General features: G+C 39.8%; 1 protein-coding gene across 1 annotated transcript in view; it reads right to left on the reverse strand.

The window, feature by feature from the left end:
- Window positions 1-26,108, reverse strand: part of NKAIN3 (sodium/potassium transporting ATPase interacting 3) — a gene marked incomplete at its 3' end in the record, with an annotated part of 507,014 nt that overhangs the window by 259,071 nt on the left and 221,835 nt on the right. Inside the window, 1 exon segment of the mRNA XM_079901639.1 lies at window positions 4,915-5,052. Within this exon segment, the coding sequence (XP_079757765.1) occupies window positions 4,915-5,052 (138 nt within the window).

A 26,108-nucleotide genomic window follows, 5' to 3' on the forward strand; every position in this document is an offset into this window, starting at 1 on the left:
TTTTTAAAGGAAGCTTTGAGTGACTTTTAATTCCAATGTTAATCTTTATTCAAAAACTGTCAAGTTAGTTAATATTTCTGCATTTAAATGAATGTAAAACCGCTTGATTAAATTATTATCCATGAAATGATAAAGATTTAAATAATTGTAGAGCAGAATCTCTTTCTAGAATTCGTAAGTAAGATTTTAAAATATTTGACACAGGAGCAAAGCAGACAGGAGTAAACAGCTGATTCCAGAACGGTGCTTTTTATGACTGTTAAATATGACTTAGCCCCCACTCTGCTTCATTTTGTCTACAGCCAAGGAAACACAAAAGTGCATTCAAATGCTATGATTACACTTGGCATCCCTAATGTATATATCCCACCTTGCACCTTAGCTAAAATAAATTTTAATCAGCGAAAGAGTACCCTATGACAAAGTTGGTTTTATGTTCTAAAAATACACGTAGAAGTAGTAAACTGTACCTTCTCAGCAGTGATGGTAACCAAAGGGGAATTCTCTCTCTTTCATTTTGTGATTTGGGTGAATTTTTCTAACAGTCTTTGCAATGGGACCTCCTCAAGACAGTGTCAGGGGCCCACAATGTTATATTTATTAGAAAAAAAATAAGTCAAGGAGTAAGTCAGCTAATGGTAGGTGCAGGCAGAGTGGCACATACTATTTTTTATATTATCTTATATATATTTTATATGTATATTTTTATATTATCCTATAAATCCTGGTGTTCAGATTGAAAGAAGCAAGGCATAAGGCCAGCTTCTTTTGCAGAACTATTGTTGCCATGTTCTGAGATAAGAAATCACCGTCTAGTCCATCCAGTAAAATAATTTCATCCAATAACCTTTAATTAATTTATTATTTGTTTAATCAAGTATTGAGCATCTCTAAAGGCCCATGCACATCAGGCTAACTTAGAATACAGCCATGGACAGGCACCGTCTGCCTGCCAGGAGGACACTGTTTTTTTGTAAATTTTTATTGGAGTATAGCAGCTTTACAATGCTGTGTTAGTTTCGACTGTACAGCAAAGTGAATCAGCTATACGTATACATATACAGGAGGACACTGTTGAATGAGAGGAGATGGGCCTGGAAGCAAGGACGGCAACCGTGTAGACAGATAGGATAGAGTTATCAGGATCTACGGGTGCAGAGAGGCAGAGGCACTTAGCCTGCAGGGGGGATGGCCAGAGAAGGCTCTTAAAGGCGACTACTCAGTTGAAGAATTATTAAGATTTTTCCAAATGGGTAAGGAGAATAGGGTGCTCCAGAGAGCAAGTGCCGTGTATATCAACCAAGGAGGCAAGAAACAGCACGTGGTCTTTGGAAAACACGAATCAGTCAGCACGTCTGGCACGAGGTGGGAAGGCAGGGGATGCGAGAGAGAGAAGTAACGAGCAGTTTTTGTAAGCTCTGATTTCCACCCTAAGGAGTCTGAAATTTGCCTGTAGACACTGGAGAGCTTGCTCTACGTGCCCCTTTACCTTAACCATTTTCATAAGGGTGATCAATTCTTTAAATTCAGCCGTGATAAACCCTGTTTGTTTTAAGAAATGGCAGGACCCTACCCTCTGTGTCTTGGTGCTCCAAAATGTCTGCTAGCTTGACATGGATTCTGTTTAACTGGCACTGCTGGTGACTGTTTCAGCCAACAATGGAGGCCAAGTTCGAGAGAAAAACCTCCTACAGTCAGAAATCTCTTTCCCGCTCAGTGAGAAGTTAGTATGGATTTTGGACCCAGGTCTCCGCTCAGTGCCGTTGAGAAGTGGGTGCCTTGGAGGCAGCCCTTGATTAGTGTGACATAGGCCATATTCATTTCCAGGCTTTTTCATACCAGAATTAATTGGAATTAATTAATTGGTGGCCTGGAGACCATCAACTGTGGCTTCGAACCAAAGTATTCATGAAAACAGCTCAGGGATGAGCTACTCGTGGTGTGATAAAGATGATGTGCAGTAGTCACTTTCCCCATAACTAGGCACCCTCGATAATCTTCCCATTAAAGGCGCCCTCTGTGAACAGATTTCCCATACGTATTGACTAACGATTCTTCAGCATTTCTCCCAAATAGATACTTTAGACCCATGTTAGAATAAGAGTTCATCTGGAATCCCACATAGGTAACAACATTCTGTGATCAGCTAAGGAGGTAAGGCAGGATCGTTTCCAGTGTCAAATCTTATATTGACAGTGGCAGCACAGCATCTGGAATGTGATAGTGGAAGCAGAGCCTAGATCGTGATAACGCAACTCCAGAAACCTAACGATAGCATCCATCTCTGCCATTTACTCTCTGGGTTCCTTGGATACGTCACTTAAACTCTCCTTAACTCTTGCCTCATCTGTAAAATTAGGGATGCTAATACACACCCATAGGACACTTGTGAAGGTGAAACCAAATGACATGTTGGCATGGACCGCTTTCCTGGCAATTCATTGTTTCCTTTCTCTCCCCTTCCTGGGAGAGGGTCTCGAATGAGAGAGTAAATAAAACAATAGGGATTTGGTTGGCGTACACACCAAGAGAAAATCAAGATGAGCAAAAACGTAGATTGTTTGTCTTACAGACATTTTTCTTTGCAGATTCTGAAAGACCTAAATCTTCCTCCTTCAACATGCAGGAGGGAGAAGCGAGAGAAGGAAGTGAGGAAAAGATACCGGACAAAGAAGTGACCCCAGTCCTATCGCAAGAGGACGCTAGGAACTGGAAGGGAACTAGATGGGGAAACAATAGGTATTTATTGAGCACCTACGACACTGCATGTTCGCATGCAGGTCCTCAGTGAATGCTTAACAAGGGAATGGGACCTACTGCTATCGACATCCTACTGTGTGCCCTGTGGTGCTTCCTGCCCAGAACCTGCTTCGGTCCCCTCTACCCTGGTGAACTCACACTCACACTGCAGATCTCAGCTCCACAGTCACACCTGCAGGCTCAGAGGGGTCCCTCCAGGATACATCTACTGGCACAACGTGCTCCTTTTTAACACTTGTGACAGTTGCAATTTAATGTTTATGTGGATGATTATCTGATAAAACCCACTTGCCCTCCCTAGACTGTAAGGTAAGTACCCAGGAGGACAGAAAACACGTCTGTCTGTATTTGCTCACCTTGTTCCCCACACTGAACACAATGCCACACACAGTGTAGAAACCCAATAAATAGGAATGAATATGTAAAAGAAAAACGCAAGGAAGAAAGGTAAGAAAAAACAGATATCGGGGAAGAAGGAGGGGGAGAAAGGAAGGAAGGAAGTAGGGATTGTGAGACCAGTTTGGTCAGGTGGGGCAGCCCAGAATATTCTTAGATTTTATCCTGCTACGAGTTAGCGAAGGGTTTTAAGCCAGCGATTTAGAAAAAGTACAAGGGACACGTTAACAGGGAGGAAGCCGAAGGCAAGCAGGAAGTCCATGTGCAGGAAAGAGACTGCAAAGCCTCGACCAAGGCAGGAGCTGCGTGAAGAGCGTGTAGAGCTCATGTGGAGAGGGTAGAAGCACTAGGACTAGTACGTCACTGACGTGCACAGACAGCTTCATCCCATAGACGCCACTGGCTTCACAGTCACCTGGCATTTTGTGCTTCAGCAGAAAACAACATCACACAATGACAAGCCTGTACTAAGTCAAAGTGCTCTGTGTTCAAAGCAACAAACTAGAACATAGACTCCAATAATAGTTTGCTATTATGCATATTAAAGTCTCTTGAGCTGCAAGTCCGCGTCTGTGAAACACCTTTTCAGTAGATCACACAGTGGCTTAGCAGAGGCTATCTTTCAGGGAAGAAGAGGAAAGCAGGGACTGTTTAGCCCCTGCAGTCAGCTGAGTGACAGAAATGTTCCAGGGTGCCTGGAGCAGCAATTTTGAGGGCAGAGTCTGTGCTGTGGGCTGGTTACCTTCACCTCTGTGTGATGTGATGAAAGATACCCAAAAGCCAATTTTGAGATGCAAACAGAGAATTGAGGCACTTATAGAAAAATGTATAACTTTTTTCTTTTTGATAGGTGTGACTGGATTAAACCAAAATGCAAAGATGGCATATTTTTAAGTCTATAGTTTTCTTCTAGTGAGGCAATCATCGCATTGCAAGAAAATATTTACTAATTCTACTGAACATGGTATATTTTTTCAGGCTCAATGAGCATTTTAGAGTATGTCACCCCTCATTACAGTTCCTTATACATGCTTGGTATTTCTGACAACCTTGTTATACATGTAGCCCAAAATATTCCCCTCTTTTTACACTGAAGAAATCTATTACTGGAAATAACTTCCAGTCAGTTGCGGAGCACAGAATATCCCTTATTAAATTTCCCTACAATGGAGGGTGTGTTGCCACGTATGTCATAGTTTGGAGTATGGATTTATGTTTCAAATTTATCTTACCAAAGTGGAGAAATGTTCAGTAATATACAGTATGCAATATCTTAAAGGGTGAGTACTAAATAAATGCACATGCATTTGTAATGTCTTATGTCCATTAAAATTAAATTGTATTATTGCTATCAGTTAGTAAACAGTTATGGCTAGGTCGGTTTGCTTTTTAGGGTTAGTGACATATGCCATTGACATGATAGTTAATGTACATTTACATCTCATCTAACAACAAGACCACAACCAGTCCTACTCCATCCAAACCACATCTTAAATTTCCTTGTGAAACTTGATTTCAATGACACTGTGAGTCTCACTATGCGTCTCCCGCTTACAGTCACGTTGCTTTGCTCTCATTGTAAACATTCACTGAGTCTTCTTTCTCCCAGGTAATCATCTCTCAACAGAATTCAGTAATGAAGGCCAGAATGGCCAAGCCACATTATATCAAAGCGAACAACTTAAATGATCTATTTCCTTCTTCTCCTAACAGTTCTGCAGTGTTTATATGAAAAGACATGGTAACAAAAAGACTTACCACCACGATATAGCGAGGTCTGTACTGAATGGTTCCAAACAGACCCAATATGACGACTATTATATGTAGAAAATTTCCAAGGATGGGTGCCCACTGGAAGCCGAGGAAGTCAAAGATCTGCCTCTCTAATGCTGAGAGCTGCAACAAAGCAGAGAGAGCCCGTGAGCATCTAACCCAAGCACCAGCAGACCATTTTAATCTCGGTTTCACAGCTGGAGAAGGCTGCAGTCAATTTGAATCACAGTTACGGACACCATTGTCACTAAGACCGTGGTGCCCATTTCATGTACTGCTTTACGCAACTTCTCTCAGAAAATATACTAAGATAACTTTGAGTATTATGACTTCAAGTGTTCATAGACTTGGAGAGCTAGAGATATACTCCTGAAATCATTTTCTATAGTAGCAAATCCAGGCAACATTTTATGATACCATATTTTATCTTATTAACTTATCATTATTTTTAGTAAATTATTGGCTTAGTATAACCTACTCAGAACAGTATCTCCAGGCTTGCAATGCTAGGACTATTATTATTTTGGAAAAAACCAAAAACAATAACAAAAGCTACGCATCTGTGCCTTCCTGTGTGAAACATGAATGATCAAATCTTCTGTTCTTTTTTTTTCCTTTCTTTAGATTGTCATTGATTATAATGACTAACCACTTTTTCAAAATGAAGCTTTATTTATTTACTCTGGGCTTACTTACTTACATGAATGATAATAACTCCTTCTTCAAAATGAGCTTACTTATTGACTGTAGTCCTGATCTAAAACTAGAGTTACATAGTTCCTTTGAATCACATTTTATTGAGATAATATATTAAATGAATGTCATATAGTCCAGTGAATGCCAACACTGTCATTACCATGTACAAATGATATTGATTGCATTTTATATCTAAAAATTTTATAATTCTGCCTGCTGTATTTGGACACAAATCTTACACGTTTCAAGCATTTTTCTACATTTACTTTGATAAAATAGTATTTCTAAGAAAATGATCCCACAATTAACCATACTGCCAGCAAAAGAAACTGCAGATTGGAAATGAAAATGGTACCCTAGGTGTTTTTCTAGTTATGTGGCAGGTGTAGGCCCGAATAGCTTTAATTTCCTTGGACATAAAGAAATGTCCTCTATCCAGTAAGCTGAATTTACCTGGGTTTAGATTCACCTTCAGTAAGTTGTGGAGGAGGAGAGAAACGAGCAAATACCTAAAGACACCCACTCCGAACCACATTCATTTCATGGGTATTTCCTGATCGTCAAGTGATTTGTCACCATTCCCTGCACTCACAAAGTGGGAGATGCACAGAAAGGGCTAAAACACAAAATAATCAGAGCAAGGTAAGAAGCAGCACAGTGTTTTCAACCCCCTGTTTCTCTCTGCTTGTGACTCTAATTAGTTCCCAGGAACCTTTCCCTAAAAACGCAGCATTTTATTTACTGGTCCATCAGTGATGTACATATGCAGTTTTTTATGTCCAACAGGATGGATGTGCTCAGAAAAAACCAAAAACGTCCTGAAGAGCAGCTGTGGGCAATTCATCCTGAAAAGCAACCCTATTTTAAAGCTGTCGTGCATCTCAAAAACCTTTAAAGTGAACGTTTCAAAGAGAGGAAACCCCATTTTCTTTTCTGTCAGAAGATGCATGGATAGCATTCTCCTTTATGATATTAAAGAAAACACACACGATGAAAGGGAAGCCGAATTAACACCACTGATTAGAAAATCTGCAGTCTTTATTGGAGACACCCCGTCTCTCTACTTATTGATATTCATTTTCTGATAACTTAAAATGGATTTATAGTGACTTGAAATAAAAGCACAAATAAAAGGCCATAAACAAACGACAAACAGATGTGGAAGAGACCATATCAAGGGTCAGGCAAGAGGCAGCTAAAACAACTATACAAACCATGAAAGCTAGATTTGAGTACTGTATTTTAAAAAGTCAGCTAACAATGACAAAAGGCCCTTGAAAAGTAAACAAATTACCATTGCATTTGGTATTAATTACTTTATCTAATTTCCATTTTCAGCTATTAAGTCATTTAGTTTAGAGGCAAATATATTCTCTCTCAATGTCATCATTAGCGATACCACTTTTTGCCTTAGAGCTTGATATTAATAATGATGACCTAGAGCCACAGAATGAAATTAAATAATATCCAGGTTGCTTTGTTAACTCAAAAAAAAGGATGAATATATTTTAAAAACATCTCCGTCAAAATGGTCTCATCAGTGATGTGCTCGCGCTGCTGCAGCTAGCCGGGGAGCATGGATACCAACTCCACAGTCAGTGACTTCAAGTTTTGGGAACTTGACATTGGCCATTATATTTACAACATGGACATCAGGAAATGCTAAAAAAACCAAGGTCTTGTTTATTTGTTATGAGAGCCTATGGTAAAATATTTATCTCGACACCACTGAATACGGCACCTAGAAAATAGTGCTTCTAATTCAGGAGAGCAGTGAAAGGCGGAGTGATCAAATGTGTGATGCGGAATGAAAAGGAAACATCTGGTCCAGATGAAAGCAGAGGATGGAGGGCTCTGCGGAGACGCCATAGCAAAGAAGAGAATGAAGGAGACATTGGGAGAACTAGAGGTTTAAATAAAGGGAGAGAGTTCAAGAAAACAAAAAGGCAAGGAGACACTCAGAGAAAGCAAAATTAACCTGTCACCAGTTTAAAACAGAACAGGAAGCAGTGGCCTAAAGAACAATAGGATCATTTCTAAGTAAAAGGTCAAGTAGGTAAGACTCTGGGAGTTATAAGAATATGATGGAAAAGAATATGCATCTTTTCCTAACAAGTTAAAAAATGAAGGCAACCAGAATTTTAATAAAAAGGAAGAGTAGAAGGGAGAAGAAGGAAGGAAGGAAGGAAAGAAGGGAAGGAGGGAGGGAGGAAGGAAGGAAGGGAGGGAGGGAGGGAGGAAGGAAGGAAGGAAGGGAGGAAGGAAGGAAGGGAGGGAGGGAGGGAGGAAGGAAGGAAGGAAGGAAGGAAGGAGGGAAGGGAGGGAGGGAGGGAGGAAGGGAGGGAGGGAGGGAGGAAGGAAGGAGGGAAGGAAGGAAGGGAGGAAGGAGGGAAGGGAGGGAGGAAGGAAGGAGGGAAGGAAGGAAGGGAGGAAGGAGGGAAGGGAGGGAGGAAGGAAGGAGGGAAGGAAGGAAGGGAGGAAGGAGGGAAGGGAGGGAGGAAGGAAGGAAGGAGGGAAGGGAGGGAGGGAGGAAGGAAGGGAGGAAAGGAGGGAGGGAGGGAGGAAGGAAGGAAGGGAGGGAGGGAGGGAAGGAGGGAGGGAGGAAGGGAGGAAGGAAGGGAGGGAGGGAGGAAGGAGACCAAATCATTGATGCAAGGAAACTATGGTTCAAAAATACTAACAAAAAAAATACTAACAAAATTAAAATTGGGCATGACTTTGAATGTAAATATGAAGAGGCCACTGAAACATTCTCCCTGAGTGGCATGGGGCTGGCAACACTGGAACTGTAAGGACAGAAATGTAACCCTAGATCATACTAGGGCTGCATGAAAATTATCCCACACTCATTGTAATGGGAATGTTGCTTATTGGCTTGTAACTTGCAGAATCCAATTGTAGAAAGCTTGGAAGTCTTCATTATGATTATGGAACAAAATGTAAGTATAATCTGACCATATAAAGTATATCTAACAGAACTTGGGAGAGACTGAATGTTCTATATAAATTCATGAGTATGGCAAGGGAAAAGGGGAGTGTTCTCAAATTCTTCCTGGAGGGTCAGGCATTTCCTTTTATCAGGCTCCAAGGTGAAAATATTTCCTATAAATATATGACTCATTAACTACATCCTATATTAACCACACATACTCCCAAGAGCTCAAGAAGTGTCCCTATTTCCTTAGTATGCCCGAGCAACATAGATAGAGACAAACAGGGGCACTTTTAAAATGCAGTGACTTTCTTATCGATCCATATATTATGTTTAATGCTTCACACAGTGTTTTGCCTAAAAGCTCATAATGATTACAAATGGTGAAAATTTATTTACACTTAATTAAAGAGCTATAAAAACTCTAGGTGACCAAACATGTTCCTGGTCATTTACTTAGGTTGGATCTACACAACATGCTTCTGTCCAAACAAAAGCTGGGTAAGAATGCTCATTCCTAGGAAGTGAGTACTCCTGGAGGTTGAACTTCACCGTGACCTGCCTTTTCCTTCCATTCCCCTGGGACTTTTCTCGGCTCACCAGAATCGGACACAATTAAAAAAGATCAAAACAGGGTTACTCACGTTAGTGGAATCGTAGGAAAGTATTTGATCAAACCATGGTTTCCTAAAAGACTGGGAAATTAAAGCATACTGTGCGACTGCTCCTCTCTTCTATGTAACCTGTACTCTAGGAATTCATGAGGTATTTTATAACCATGAAGGACTGAATCTTTCCTTAAAGAGGGAATTTAAAGGCTCTAACATTCCTACTGGCTAAATTGATACAACCCAGGTCATTTCAAATAACTGTTGGGTATTAGAGGAGGTTTCTTTATGCCTGGAAAGTCCGTGTAGCCCTCAGCTCTGCCACCATCATCCTTGCTTCATCTGCTCTAGCATCTCATAGCTACTCAATCCCAGTGGACTTTTCAAGCTTGCGGTTGATGATGCCAAACTTCTGTGTTCATAGACCTAGCCTAGGCCAAATTACGATCTTGGATTTTAAGCCATAATTCGTGAATATGTTTTCATGGCTCTAAAAAAATAAACAGAAGCATCAGTAGCATTTGTATCAGGAGCCTAGTCATAGAGATGTGACACGAAAAGTCCTAATAACTTGCAGATCTACCACTACATTGAAGCAGGTGCTATTTTAGAGAAGTTTCTCTTGTCCCTAGACAGAGATAACCAAGACTTAGGGTGTTCACAGACTTCGATGGATCCAGGAATTCTAGATATGGCCTGTTCATGATTTGGTTTATCCAGTAAAGATAGCCATTGTGTTAAGGGCTTCACAGTTTCTGCATGGTTTTGTACTATTTTTGGTAGCAGTGTTAGAAGGCAAAGTCTATTATTCCAGTGAAACAAGTAACCAATCATTTAGTGAAATGAATAAAGTCTAACTGATCAAGTCTAACAGACCCTCCCCAGTGGCCTGAATGACCACGAGTGCATATGTAGCTGGGGAAGGTGGAACCATAGGGTTTGGAGGAGTATTTTCCTTGATGCCAAGCGCGATTGTTGGAGTTTGTTCCTTGAATTAGCTTTACTCAGCAATTGTCTCCAGAACATCTGAAAAGGCTTCTTGAATTCTGTCTATATATTTTGAGTCCCTGTATTTCAAGGAAATTGAATGGGCATTTCCTACCCTTACAATTCAATCAGGAGGATAGAAGCTACTTGGTCATGTAAACAATTTTTGGAAATCAGAAAACAGTCACATGTTGTGACGCTAACTATTTTTTGAAGAAATAAGGAGCTGTGGGTGACATATCAAGGAAAGTTTCCTGTTTAAAAAGGAACAGATATTGCCCTGCACATGGACAGATTTATGGAGGCTGACGAGCTGAAAGAGGCATGTGAAGGGCATTTAAGAACTACGAATTCACTCGGGAAAGTTCTTTAGTGTATTTTATGCATTGGGTCATATCAACTGGTAGAATGACAACTATTTCATCAACTTCTTAGTATGTCAGAGAATGAGCTACCGAATTTTAAAAAGTGCTCTAAAGCCCAAGAGAATAGTAATACTATGAATGGGACATTTAACACTTACATTTTTCCATATTTATTAATCTAATTTGATGCTAAAAACACAAGATAAATATTATCTTTATATGAAAAGCTCAGAACAATCAGCTAATTAGCATCAGAGATCAGACTAGCATCTTTATGTCCTGATCCTATATTATTTCTACCATACTACCCTGAAATCATGCAATAAAATGCACACTGTTTAATGAGGTTAATTCTGGAATAAGCTCCATCACAAGAGATAGAAATGATTTCGGAAACATAGTGCGCTGTTTCATGATGTAGTCTTTCTTCCTCCTACCCCTGAATTTCTAAGTGGAGCAATCCCTCTCTCTGTCTGTCAGAAGAGGCGAGCTGCATTTTCCAGAAGCTTAGTTTCTGTGCTATCTCAGGCAAGCTTCAGTGTCTTCATCAAAGGTAGATAATAGTAATCTTACAGGTAACTATTAGGATATGCACGTCAAGCACTTTTGATGGTGATCAATAAGTGCTAACAGCTGTGTATTAGTTTACTGCTGCTCTTTGAAGGATCTAACAAATTACTCAAACTTATAGAAGTATACTATCTTCTGTAGTTCAGAAGCCGAAACAAAAATGGGTTTTGTTGCACTAAAAGCAAGGTCTTGGGAGGCAGGGCTACCGTCCGTCTGAAGTCTCCAAGCGATATTTCTTTCCCTTGACTTTGCCAGCTGCTAGAAGCTGCCCACATTCTTTGGCCCTCTTCCTTCATCTTCAAAGCCAGCAACCATGGGTCAAGTCCTCACGTTGCCATCCCTCTAGTGCCTTCTTGTCTACCTCGCTTTTCCACTTATAAAGACTCTTGTGATTGATTACGTTGGGCTTTCCTGGATAATTCAGAAAAATCTCTCCATTTTAACCACAGCTGAATACTTAATCCCATCTGTGACCTTAATTCTCTTTTGCTATGTAAGGAGATGTACTCATAGGATCCAGTGATTAGCACGTGGACATCTTTGGGGGCCAATATTCCGCCTACCACACAGTTGTTATTTCCAGCCCTCTCAATGCTACCTTTCTCAGGGATGGGACCCTGATGTGTGGTGGAGGTGTGTACACATCTCAGCCCGGCCCTGACCCGTCGAGGAAGAGCCCAGAGCTTTCCCTAACCCTCTGTGAGACCCAGAAAACCATATCTGAGATAGTGTGATTCCAGCTCCTGCCATGTCCAACTCCATTACCACAGTCACCAGAACTTCTCTCAAAGCTTCCTGCATCCGTAGGAAGATTTCTTTCCAGAAAAATTCACTGAAGTAGCATTATAATTCAAAAATTGTGATACAGGTATTAGAATTCTGATGTAAATAAACAGAACTCTAACTCCACAAAAGTATCTATAGAAAGCTCTGTCAACAAGGCATAATGGAAAAAAAGAGAAATATTCTCAGTATATATACTAGGGCATATATCATATATCCTAGTAATACCTTATTTGAAATAAAAAGATAATGAGTAAGTCCTTATTCGTGCCTAGATAAAGTCGCTTTCGTGTCAATAATCACTTGGGCTACGTCTAGTGATACGTAAGGATCAACAGCAATGCTCTGCACTTATATAGAAGTTTTTATTCTCAAGCCACTCTCTGACAATAACCAAGTTCAGGATACTCTGACTTTTTCAAGAAGAATTAATTGAAAGAGAATTTGTAGTTTTTGGTCTCTCTAGAGCCCAGCGTCTGCTTTGAGGGGCAGGCATTGCAAAAAAATCACATGATACCAGATCATTTTAGGAAGTGAGATCTTACATATATATTATTAATGATTAATGAATTCAATGTGGAAAGACTAAAGAGGCAAACAAAAAAGTTTTAAAATGCTTTTGATCCAATCATTAGAATATCATCATTGATTTCTTTTCAGGTATGGAAGCCGTCTCCTCTCTATCTGTGGATGTGTGCACGAAAGGTCAAGTGCTTTTCAATTTAGGTTAAATCAAGTACAATCAGGATAACTGAAATAATAGGTAAAGACTGGGCAAAAAGCGTCCTAGAAGGAAACTTAAAGCCCACTAACAATAACTTTTGGGTTACTCACTGTTAGGGATTATTTTAATAACTACTGTTCTCATATCAACCCAGTGAGCTTAACTAAATACACAAAGTTTCAAACTGTGGTTTAATTAAGGGAAATGAGGCTCTTAAAATTGAGAAAACTTTCAAAATATTTCCTTTGGCAGCACACAGTCTGAAAAAAGATTCTTACATTTTACCAACAGGTTCTTGTCAAGAGAGGGGTTTTCATACTTACTTGCTAGCCCTGCAGACACGGATAGGAGACATAAGACGAACCATGCCATAAAGAAACTGGGCGATAGCACTCTGCTTCCTTTTTTCATACTAAGTCGGTAATGCTCTGGGTAAGAATTTCACAAAAATTAGGCAGAAGGGAATAATCTGTTAGTATTTGTTTGAAGAGGTCCCTTGATCTCTAAATGGGGTGATTACATCATTTGATTCAGCTTCTAAGTATCCTTCCCCTGCCAGAAATTCTCCTGCAGCCAAACTCCTCCAACTTTGCCAAGCAGAAGCTGACCTTAAAATATGCAGTTCCAGTTCATGAATAGCTCAAGCCAGGAAGAAGGCAACTATTTCAGCAAAAGCCCAAAGTGCCAGTTTGTTACAGAACAGTTTTTGAAGATTAAATTTCAACCCTCCAGTGGCGCCATAACGGATCCAAGAACACTAAAGTTGAACCCCTCGGCTGGGTGACCTATACAAACAGCTGGCAGGAACACGCCTGCTGTGGCATTTAAGACTCCCATGGAGGTTTTACTTAAATGGCAACCCAGCATGAGAAGACGGAGAGAAGGTTATGGGCCGAAAGTTTCTCTAAGGGCCTTTTCACATTTTTATTTGTAGTAGAGACCACCTGCAAAATTCTTTCTCTAAAGAATTCCTTTAAAGTATACGTTTTCAGCAAGAACTAGATTTTTCATTTGGGAAGGAAATTAAATGTTTCTTCTTTGGAAACTAATATGGAAAACATCTGAACATGCCAAAGTATTTATGCTATAAAGAAGACATTCTCACTTGAAAAATTAGAATGTACAATAGACATTTAAGTAATAATCAGTTCATGGTGTTAAAGTAGGTGAATTTCAACTGTCTATTTTTCTTTTGATGGTTCTCTTTGTCTTTCTCTTTCTACCCTCAGTTCACTACGTAGCAGCTGCTTGGGTGTCCTGTTGCTGTCCAGACCCTGGGAAAGATGTTGACAATGGCAGCAAACCACTGACCGTGGAGCATGTCTCTAATTGCAGAGCTAGTGAAAACCTTAGACAATGATTGAGGTGTTTCTGGTGTTAAACGTGCATTTTATTTTCTTCTTCACAGTTATCACTAACCAACAGCTATGATCTAATTTGGTGACACAGTCTTCATCAACTTGATATGGGTGTATGATCTTCAGAGTCTCAGGGGACAAACTGAATTAATCACTTTTCAACCATGCTTATACTTTTTGGACATTAAAATGTTTCTCAAAGGACCAGGAAGCTTGATTAGCCTCTTGGTTTCCAGTATTTTTAGATTATAAGTGTATAAACCAACTACATGAATTAGAACCTGTCATATTACCTGTCTTCTGGTCCCTCTTCTAGTGGCAGGGGTTGAATGAGTGTTAATTTTATGAGCTACACTGATCGAACAGAGATACACTGCCAACATCCTGAGCTTTTATCTCAGACACACTCATTCCCTTGCTTCTAGTGAAGATCCATATTTGTAAATTTCTTTATAAGGATAATGCTTTTTCCTGTAATTTTATGTGCAATAAGTATAATTACTGTTCCATATGGCAGTGCTATTAATGATACAGAAGAACATATTTATCAGGCCAGGCCAAGAACCAGGAAGATCTCAAACCGAATGAAAAAAGACAAGCAATAGGTGTCATTACCAAGAGGAGAGAGACGTTAAAATTATTTGACACTATAGATAAATCAAAATGGAATTCTAAAAAATGTTCAAATAATCTACAGGAAGGCAGGAAAAGAAAATAAGGAAATGAAAAAAGTGTGAACAGAAAATACAAAATAAAATGTAAGATTTTAATCCTTAATATATCAGGAATCACATTAAATGTAAATGGTCTAAATACACCAATTAAAAGATAGAAATGGGAAGAGTGGATTAAAAAACATGACCTATCTGTATGCCATCTATAAGAAACTCACATTAAAAAAATGACATAAGCAAATGACTCAGCTTATCATTTTCAATTCAGCCTGAGAATCTTTGTCTTTTATTGTCCAATTATGTTTATTGTGATTAAAGATATATGTGTATTTGTTCTATTATCCTTGCTTTGTATTTCTTTTTCTTGCCATTTCTAAGATTTTATTTCTACTTTCATCCCTTCTTTTGAAATTATCAGTTTTTCCCCATTCCATTTTATCCCCTTATTAGTTTCAAGTATATTAGTTTCAAGGCTTTATTACTTTTATTTAAATAATCACCCTAGACTTGTTAAGCATATATGCGTAAGTTATCAGTGTCTAAAGTTAATCATCATCTTACCCTTTCTCTCAAACAATACAATCTCAGAACACTATAATTTCCCAAATAGGTATTTTTTGCATATAGTTTTCTATCTTGACATTATTATTGTTATTGTTTTATTCAGTCAATGTTTATATCTGATTTACCCACATATACAACCGCTTCTTGCTCATCCTTTCTTCTTGCTTCTCAGACCTTCTCTCTGGGAAAACTTCTTTTTCCTGAAGAATATACTTTTAAATTTGTTAAATTGAGGGTCTCCTGGTGGCAAACTCTTTCCATTTGTCTTCACTTGAAAGTATCTTTATTTTACTCAAACACTTAAAAACATTTCTCATTAAATATATTTTACTTTCTGCACAATAAAAAATGTGCTGGATCCCAATGGTGCTAGTAAGAAGTAGGGTCTTGTTTCATTATGTTTCCTCTGAAGGAAATGTCTTCTTCCCATCCCTCCATAGATTTAAAAATCTCTCTATGTTCTTGAAGTTTTTTTTAATAGGTATTTTAAAATTTTTATTTTATTTTATTTTATTTATTTTTGGCTGCGTTGGGTCTTCGTTGATGCACACGGGTTTTCTCTAGTTGGGGCAAGCGGGGGCTACTCCTCGTTGTGGTGCGCAGGCTTCTCATTGCGGTGGCTTCTCTTGTTGTGGAGCATGGGCTCTAGGTGTACGGGCTTCAATAGTGGCACGTGGGCTAAGTAGTTGTGGCTTGAGGGCTCTAGCGCGCAGGTTCAGTATTTGTGGTGCACGGGCTTAGTTGCTCCGCGCAGCATGGGGGATCTTCCCGGACCAGGGCTCGAACCCGTGTCCCCTGCATTGGCAGGTGGATTCGTAACCACCACGCCACCAGGGAAGCCCTGTTCTTGAAGTTTTGACGATTGACTATGATGTATCTTTGTGTGAATGTTTTTAATTTATCTTTCTTGGTAAATTTTGGTCTTCCAGAATCTAATGATTGATGCTTTTCATCGGTTCTGGAAAATTTTCAGCTAAAATTCTCTTCAAATAGTTACACTTGTTTTATTCTGCCTCTCTTTTTTCCCTTTCAGAACTCCATTCAGGCACGTAGAGCTTCTCATTCCATCTTCCTGTCTCTTAATCTTCTATATTTTCTAACTCTTGTTTTTCTGAATTGTATTCTGTATAACGTCCTCACAAAATATTTTCCCATTCATTATTTTTCTCCACTCTTCCAAATCTGGTAAACCCACTCACTGAGTTTTAAAAAATTAATATTATATATATATATTTTTTTCTGTTAATTCTATTTGATTTTTTCAAATATGCTTAGTCATTGTGCTCTTTCCTTACCTAAAACCTCTCTTTCATTTCTTTGAGCATATTAATTCATGCTTATCTCATGTTCTGTGCCTGACTGATATCTTTGTGAGTTTGATTCAGCTGTTTGATTATTCATCGCTTTATGGGTATGGCCCCTTGGTTCTTTGGATATTCTGAATTGTTGGTTGTGAATTTAGGTCCTTGGAACTTTATCTTTTAGAAATTTTGTGATTTATTTTGAAGGCAGATAACCTCCAAAAGGAATTTTATTTCCTTTTGGATTTTCATTTGTATTTGCCAGGTGCCTGGAGACACTAATAGCCTACCACCACTTTAACTTAAATCCTTTACTTATATATTCTCTGGATTTCTCAAGTGATGTGAATTTAGCTGACAAATCTGTGTGAGGACTAATCTATTTTTGTGAATACTGAGGAGACATTTTAACTTTTTTCCACCTAGTAGCAAGGTTGGAGGAAGACAGTTCTGCTTGTCCTTAGGGGATGAGTCTGGGTCTACCTCTCACCTTCACTTTGAAGCTGTCGATGTGTGGGGTTCCAGCTTTATGAGCAGGGTCTTCTATTAGACTCCCAGCTTGGGCAGTCCTTTGGGATTTGTCTCTTCTTCCCCATTCTTTGAGCTTTGAAAATAAAGCTCAAGTTTAGAAGAATTTAGTGTCTTTAGTTAACTCACTGATGCGACTAAAACATCTTTTAAATCTGACATTTCCAGTTGCTTTTAACAGCAGTGATGTTCAGGGAAATTATTCTACCATTCCGCCAGAAATACATCTTCCAAAGATGTTTCTGATCTCAAGTAATATATTGCCTCGATTACATGTTCCTCTCACGGAATTTAGAAAAGTCTTACTTCAAGGAAACAAAATCCCACTGACCTGCTTTATTAGGAAACTGATGGCATAGGTCATCTCTGTCATAGGTCATCCCATTTTGAGGCAAAGCGGGAACTTGTACTTATCTAGTTCTCCATCAAGCAGTATTATTGTTTAATGCTAAACATCGGAACAAATGAAAGAAGAAATCCTCTTCGATAATAGTGATTAAAATTACATTTTTCATTATTAAATTATGCATTTTTAGAAACTCATGAATCAGCCTTTGTTAAGTGGAAAAAATACTGCACGCTCTTTCTCGTCATGTAAATATTAGAGGGCAAAACAGTCTGTGGCATAAGATATAATATGTTAATAATCCAGGGCCTGGGTCAGCTCATATTTGTATCAGATAGCATACATACAAAGAGTATAGCAGTGTTTTGCATAATGTATCTGTACAATAAATATTTGTCAAAAAAGATTCTCTTTTCTTCAGAAAAAGAAAAGAGACTGGTTTGAGAGAGAGAACTTGCAGTGAAAATATTTGGTGGGAAATCTTGCTTTAAATCATGATAGGTTGAATAAATAAAATGGGCATTTACTTGAGTTGGAGGAAATAAGGGAAATGGTTTGATAAGTGGACTGAGAGGGGTAACTCCTGAGCTGGGAAACACAGACATGAATAATGTAACCATTTGCATGGTGGATTTCTGCATTAATGGGATAAAAATGGTAGTACAAGCCTGATTATTCTTCCCTAAATTATTGAATTCTACATAACTTTTACATAGAAGGAGACACGGAGTTTTTATTTCTTTGTCTCCAATACAACCAGCACCACCTGTTTTTCCTCTTATAGCCATCTCGCCATGGCAACACACCTTGATTTACCAGCAAGATTGCAATTGTATGGCCAACTACATATAACTCTGTACTGCCAACCATGAATCCAGCAATTTTCTTTTTCTACCTTGGCTTTCAGAGTCCCCCTCCAGTGGCTGCACTGCTGCATTTTAGGGTATATCACAAGAGGAAAGAGTGTTTTTTAGTGAAAGGTGCCTTTTATCCCAGCAGCTGTCTCAGGGCTAGAAGGTCTCCAGCCGTTCTTTTGTGAAAGTTAAGACCTGGCTGGCAACTAAAAGTGTACATACTTGTCAAGAGCCTCAGCAGAGACGTCGACGTCAACGTATCAAACCAGACAAAAGAGAAGCAGGAGAGCTGGCGTTAAGTTCAGAAATAGCACGTTCCTTTTTCATTTGGTCCACCTTGTGCCATTCCTGAATGGCGTGACGGTTTAATGAGACTTGGATGCTTCTTTAGTCATTGAACAGTGACATCCTTAACAACGGAAATGTGAATGAATGAATTGCTCATCAAGGTTGGACTTTCTTTCATCTCTACGGTTTAACTAAGAAGAGCTCGCAGGCGCTGCATTATGACAGATCGCCAATGCAAAGAAATCATTAAACTCTTCATCAGGGGATTATTAGATGCATGCTGTGAACAGCTTGGAAAAATTACAAACTGGTATTTTTCCAGTGGAAATCTGGAATCAGAATATTATCTTTATTCTAATAAGTACTAAATTAATCAGAATAAATCTTCAAATAAGCAAAAAAAAGGAAGACATATTAAGAAAGTAAAACATAGAAAATATTAGAACTGAGTGTGATATGTTAATGTAGGTCAAACAATGTTCAGCAAGGTCCTCACTCTGTATTTCCTCAATAGTTGTGTCTATGGCTCTATAATATTTAGTACATGTTGAATTCAATAGTTTTATTTTGGGTAAATGAATGATGTCCTGGATCAAGGCATAGGGAACCCGATGGAAAGACCCATCTCCTCAACTACTTTGGTATTTTGCAGGTAGCAGAACTGATTGAAAACATTTGCAAAGAAATGTGATCAAAAAGATAGTTTTTCCACCCAAATAGAGTAAAGGTATAGCAAGTCTTTCCAAGAGAGATGTTACTCAAGTCAAAGATGCAGGATCAAATAAAATGTACACGTCAAGCAACATCTCTGATATCAAGATTTGTCTACCAACATTTCAAGAATAAACATACTCTGAACATTTCCCACCTGACTTCTGCATCCAAACGTCTTCTCGCTGAAACTACTGGAAAAGTGATGGGTTCGTTTCTACAATGATGTACCTCTGTTGTCTCTGAAGGCAACTCAACTGACAAACTTACTTCCAAAGGTCTCAAAACACCTGTTCAAATGTAAAAGTTTTCTGTCCTCTCTGACCTTTGTAGCATGAGTTAAAAGTTTATAAGTCAGAAGCAAGCCCTATTCTAGCACCAAACACTCAAACAAGGCAATACTAATTTCTCTTGGTTTTTAAGATTCTTCTCTTTTCTTCTCTTTTATAATAATTACTAAGGCACACATAGAGGCATCATTCCCACAGCTCCTTTGATTTTCTTCTTTGTCATGGTTCAACCACACTGATATTTGGAAACTAACTAGTCCGCGGCTTCAACAACAACAAAACAAAATCCCTATGGCCATATAACACTCTGTTCAAATTACAGAAGCCTGAGCTGGAGTGAAGTTGGGGACCCTGGAGACTCATCCTTTGCCTTTCCTTCCTCCGTCCCACGCCCGCATCCACCAGGGAGGAGCAGCATTTGAAAAATACTAAAGTAGATGATGAAATTATTTTCGCACATTCCAGGACAGCCACCGATAGAAGTTTTCTCTTCTTTAAATCATCATTCACTACGGGGCTTTGCGTAAACAGCCCAATTTAAAAATGTTTGTCCTCTACTCTATGTCAAGGACTAAGTATGGGGCCAAAGTCCACCCAAGCCCACAGTCAAGTTGAGGAGATTGGCATATAAATCAGCCACACAAATACTGCAGAACAGTGAAGGGGAGAAATATGAGAGTGACAGAGGTAGTATCGGAGGCTCCCAGCAGGTCCTCAGTAGCTCCGAAGTACTTCTGGGACAACAGCGTCAGGATTTATAAATAAAATAAGGAATTTACATTGTTCTGCTTGGCCAGCCGAAGATACATTTGACCTGTTCTTGTGCAAACTCACTCTCTTCCCCATCTTCCATACAAAGGAGATACTATTCTAAGAATCTGTAAAAATCCCTTACAATGTATAGCACATCCAATTTTATAGGAACACATTAAATGCACCAAAGTCTTTTTATTTGTGGAAAATGCAATGCTTGTTTTTACCTCAGAGAAGTTGAATAAATATGACTTTTACCTTGAGAACCTTACTCTTTGAAAATTATTTCTGCTCTCCATCTCCTTTTTTTTTTTGGCGGTATGCGGGCCTCAGCACAGGCTCTGGACGCGCAGGCTCAGCGGCCATGGCTCACGGGCCCAGCCGCTCCGTGGCATGTGGGATCCTCCTGGACCGGGGCACGAACCCGTGTCCCCTGCATCGGCAGGCGGACTCTCAACCACTGCACCACCAGGGAAGCCCTCTGCTCTCCATCTCTTGATAAACATTGTTTAAAGGCACTGTACAGAATGTCTCAAATTCTAAATTCAATTCAGCCAATGTCAGTGATGTTCCAGGAACCAATTTAGGCAATGCCAGAGATTAAAATACAAAAGGAGAGAAATCATTGTTTTCTTAAATGGGCTTTAGAACCTCGTAGGAGTCGTAAGCCAAGTTCCTAAATGATGGAGCAGAATGAGATGAATGATGTAAGAGAGGTGAAAACCAAGTGCTGTCCTAGCTCAAGGAGGAGATGGAATTATAGCTTCTTGAGTGTTGTCCACATTTTTCAGAGGAAAAGGGGGAATTGGTATGAAAATGAAAGGGTAAACACCTTTTAAAGGCCATGGATTGACAGCAAATAGTGAATCACAGGAGAATGAGAAATATTTATCAACAAAGTGACATGATTGGAGATACGAGAAAAGAGCAATCAATGTGGACATGCAAACTATAATCGTAAGAGTTTCTAGTAACTTGTTGGTTTCCCACACTAGTTCCTACCTCACTACTAATAGCATTTGTTCCTGCTTCAATTCATATGTTCATTCTTTCAATGAAAACATATTAAGTGACATGGTAGGCTCTAGAGGTACAAGGTGAGCCAAAGGAGACTCTTCTCATGAATGCTGCACTTCTAGAAACATGAGGATGACACAAGGTAAACGTGCAGATGTGAGTGTATGTATGCATTTGTACATGTAAATATAATCTCTCAAATATTTGAATAAAATTAATTTGAAGACATTTATCTAGAAGTACAGATCAATTTAAGGGAGAAGAAAAAGTCAGAGATACAGAGATAGAGACAGAAACTGGTAGGGGAAAACTGGGAGAAAGAGACAAGAAGAGGGTCCATCTGGATAAAGGAAAGGAATCAACAGGTTAGTCTAACGAAAAGAGGATTTGTTCATCATCACTCAAACTATTTCAACACAGACTCATGTTGCCAAATTTCTGAACAAAATTTTTCCTTCTCAGGTGAAAATGCAAAAGGTTAAAGTGACCGTATCAGCTGCTAGCTGGTTTTACCTAGTAACATTATTTTCAAACTTAAAGGTTGTAGGCAGAAAGATGAAGGGACATACCTGTTACTGAGGCTAGATTTTATGCAAGATGAAAACAAAGACATGATTTTCCTGGGTTTTACCCTGAGAAAATCATAATTCAAAAAGAGATATGTACCACAATGTTCATTGCAGCTCTATTTACAACAGCCAGGACATGGAAGAAACTTAAGTGTCCATCAACAGATGAATGGATAAAGAAGGTGTGGCACATATATACAATGGAATATTACTCAGCCATAAAAAGAAACGAAATTGAGTTACTTGTAATGAGGCAGATGGACCTAGCCTCTGTCATACAGAGTGAAGTAAGTCAGAAAGAAAAAACAAATACTGTATGTTAACACGTATATATGGAATCTTAAAAAAAAAAAAAAAAAGGTTCTCATGAACCTAGGGGCAGGACAGGAATAAAGACGCAGACGTAGAGAATGGACTTGAGGACACGGGGAGGGGGAAGGGTAAGCTGGGACGAAGTGAGAGAGTGGCATGGACATATATACACGACCAAATGTAAAATAGATAGCTAGTGGGAAGCAGCCGCATAGCACAGGGAGATCAGCTCGGTGCTTTGTGACCACCTAGAGGGGTGGGATAGGGAGGGTGGGAGGGAGACACAAGAGGGAGGGGATATGGGGATATATGTATACATATAGCTGATTCACTTTGTTATACAGCAGAAACTAACAGAACATTGTAAAGCAATTAGATTCCAATGTTAAAATGTTAAAAAATAAATTAGAAAAAAAAAAAACAACTTAGGTAGTACAGAGGCCAAGAGACAAGGAGGGCACCGGGGAACAGACCGGGGAACAGACTACCGAATTGGATTGAAAGATGTGGGAGTTTTGCGGCACCTCATTTGAGAAAGGGAATTCCTAACAGCTTTTTTACTGAGTGTCTGGGTGAGGACGTGAGCTCTTCCTTAAGGGCCTTGTACGTTTCATCAAACTTTAGGGAATGCTATAAAGTTTACAAGAAAAATGAGAGCATTAACGTAATCTATAAAAATTTATTCACTCTTATAGTTAATGAAATGTTTTCAAAATCTGTTTAATATCTCTAAAAGGAGTCTTAGGTAGAGTGGACGTTTGCAATTAAATATGTGGAAGGAAGCACAAATAACGTCTAATAATAGTAAAATATTACTTTTGGGGTTTCTGTTTTCCTATAATTTGTTGGAAACTGTTTCATAAGAAAGGAATACTTTTTAAGAGGAAGTTAAATCATCTATAAGCTACATCTTGACTAGCTTACAGTTCTCTTTCCCACGTTCCTTTCTGTTATTTGTCTATTATTTGTGTATATTAAAAATTGTAAACACACAAAAGTGCATGGTTACATCCAGTTTTTTTCACTTAACATAATATAAAATTTTCATGTTGTTAGAGTTGTTGCAACCATAATTTCCCCAGGTACATTTTATTCCACCAGGGTGACATGCCGTAATTTACTTTATATTTTTATTCCAATGGGGATTTTTTTCACTAACATGCATTGAGCACGGGCGCCAGTTGCTCTGGGAAGCATGTGGACCCAGGGATGAATGGGATGCAGAGCTGGTCCTGGTGCAGCGTGAGGACCCCAAGCAGAGGGGCACCAGGGTGCTCTGATGGCAGTGACCCCCGGCTGGAGGCAAGGGCTGAACTGAGTCCTGACAGGGAGGTAACAGATTGGAAAATGTAAAGCTATTTCTTCAGCATTACCTTCCTTAACAAATGTTCCCAAGTCCTGCATTTGTAGTTCAGCAAAATGTGAACTATGTTTCAAGTAGTAAAAGGCTGAACATATTTTCAGCTCATTTATTAAAGCTCAACTTTAACTGTAGCAGGTTTACTTTGCAAACTCATGAGGAATAAAGAGATTATCAGAGAAACGGGAATCACCTTTTGGTCGCTGCAGAAATTCAATTTCTGTTCACGTAGGTCCAGGTAAGAGCATGGGAGTGGATGGTTGGTACAAGATGTACAACCCAAGGGATCACAAACCAACAGAGGTTGTGTTTTTATCTTCATCTTTAATTAAAAGATTTAGAACCCAAGACTTCGTATATTCGAAGTGTGGGATGTGGACCCACAGTATCAGCAGCACCTGTGAGCTGGTGAGTACTGGTGAGTACTGCAGAATCCCAGGCCTCACCAAGAGCTACAGAATCTGAACCCACATTTTAACATGATTCCCAGGGGACTTGTGTGCACCTTCAAATCTGAGAAGCCGTGCCTTAGAGACCACCTTCCTCGTGATCGACTGCCACGCAGTGTGCCAATCCCTGTGGCCATGGAAACAGTCAACCCGGGACTCTCCTTGCAGCCTGAAGCCCAGTGATAGCTGACCCTTCATACCGGGTTTGCTTGTGGGTGATCAGAGGAGCAGTTCTATCACGTGTTTAGACCATCACTGAGCTGGGGGCCAGGGGCCTTGAAATTCTACAAGCATTTTAAAGCCAATCCAAACAATAGAAATGTAATCACTAAAGTCATGAAACGCAGCCTTCTGTTCTCCTTACCACCAGCCTAGTGGCCTCTGAGTTTTCCCTTCCGATGAGAAATGAATAAATAGGAAAAAGCCCCTGATTGTCAACTGAGGCTGCCATAAGCCAGGGCCTTATTTTTACTAAGTATTAATGATATGCATCCCGGGAATTCCCCAGCAGTCCAGTGGTTAGGACTCCACGCTTCCACAGGTTCAATCCCTGGTCAAGGATCTAAGATCCCGCATGTCGTGCAGTGCGACAATAAACAAGCAAATAAACAAATAAAATGCCTCCTGATACAACGTTCTTTTAGTTACCTTTGCTTTTGGCAAACACATACAGGAGAAAAGTGAACCTCTGAGGCCTGGAGGGAAGGAGATATGGCCCCATGTTAATAACCCACTAGGAGGGCTTCCCTGGTGCGCAGTGGCTGAGAGTCCGCCTGCCGATGCAGGGGACGCGGGTTCGTGCCCCGGTCTGGGAGGATCCCACATGCCGCGGAGCGGCTGGACCCGTGAGCCATGGCCACTGAGCCTGTGCGTCCGGAGCCTGTGCTCCGCAACGGGAGAGGCCACAACAGTGAGAGGCCCGTGTACCGCAAGAAAAAAAAAAAAAATAACCCACCAGGAGATACCAGAGGGAGATAAATCAACAGAGACCTCTCCAAGGACAGGGGTGAAGTCACCATGCAACCAGTGTTAGAAAATTCAGGCAACTCCGATCATTAGGGACACTAGCAAGTCACTCAAAATGTATCTGATCACAGCAGCTGCTGGTCCATCGTGGGGCACAACTGTAACTCATTAACAACCTCACCCTCATCTGACTTCTTCAAACGAGTCCCTCAATCCATCCTTAGACCTTAGATACCAATGATGAAAAGGGCTGTCTCTGATGGAGGCTCAGCTGCACCAGATCTTCACAAATCCACTTTCCTCCCAGGCATCAAACACGAGATAATAGAATATTCATTGTTCATTTAAAACCATATGCTCCATTGGCACAGATCCCATCGTTCAATATTTAAAGCTGTGGTGGATCCCCTGACATCCGCTGTCAGAATCCTCAGGATAGCGTGTAACGGCAAGACTTAAACATCTACTACCGTACTTCCTTTTGTTACCTTTTCCAACGTTTTATAAGCTTATGTTTAAATAGAATGAAATTATAGAAAATATTTTACCCAGAGGCAATCCGGAGACTTCTGATTTAAAATAGTGTCTGGTTCATACTCATGACACGGCCTTTTCGAATTCATACAGTGATTATGATGAAGACAGCAAAACAGTGAAAATTCAGAGAAGTGCAACACAGACAAAGGGGCAAGCACAGAATCTGGGAGAAATAATCACTGGTACAGCTGGGTCCAAAAGCACAACGAGTACCCATTTGTGCTTTGTTATTTGGAAACCATGCAAACCTGCAATTGTGGATACAGATACCTAGATGCTACTAGTCGCAATCACCTCAGCATCTTCACCATGTGCTCCTGAGATCCGAAATGCAAGATTCAAAGCAACTCTGAAACTAGCTTCTGCTTTCTCAGGGAGACAATGTAAAGCATCAGCTTTGCCACCATCAGTGCTTCTTCCTACATCCATTCCAACTACCACGCTCAGAAAACGACTGGGATTGCAATATGAGTGGTCTGATGAAGGTCTCCTGTACCTTATCCTCTAATTCTGAGATGGATATGGGCATGAGAGTAATGCATTAACCTGCTGTAGACAAAAGTAGGAATAGGACAAGCCCTGGAAGCAGTGCATGCTGGGGAATGTAGTTTTTCTACATAGATTGTCAGCCATCCAG

This window comes from Stenella coeruleoalba (genome assembly GCF_951394435.1).
Source record: "Stenella coeruleoalba genome assembly, chromosome: 17".
Lineage (NCBI taxonomy): Eukaryota > Metazoa > Chordata > Mammalia > Artiodactyla > Delphinidae > Stenella > Stenella coeruleoalba.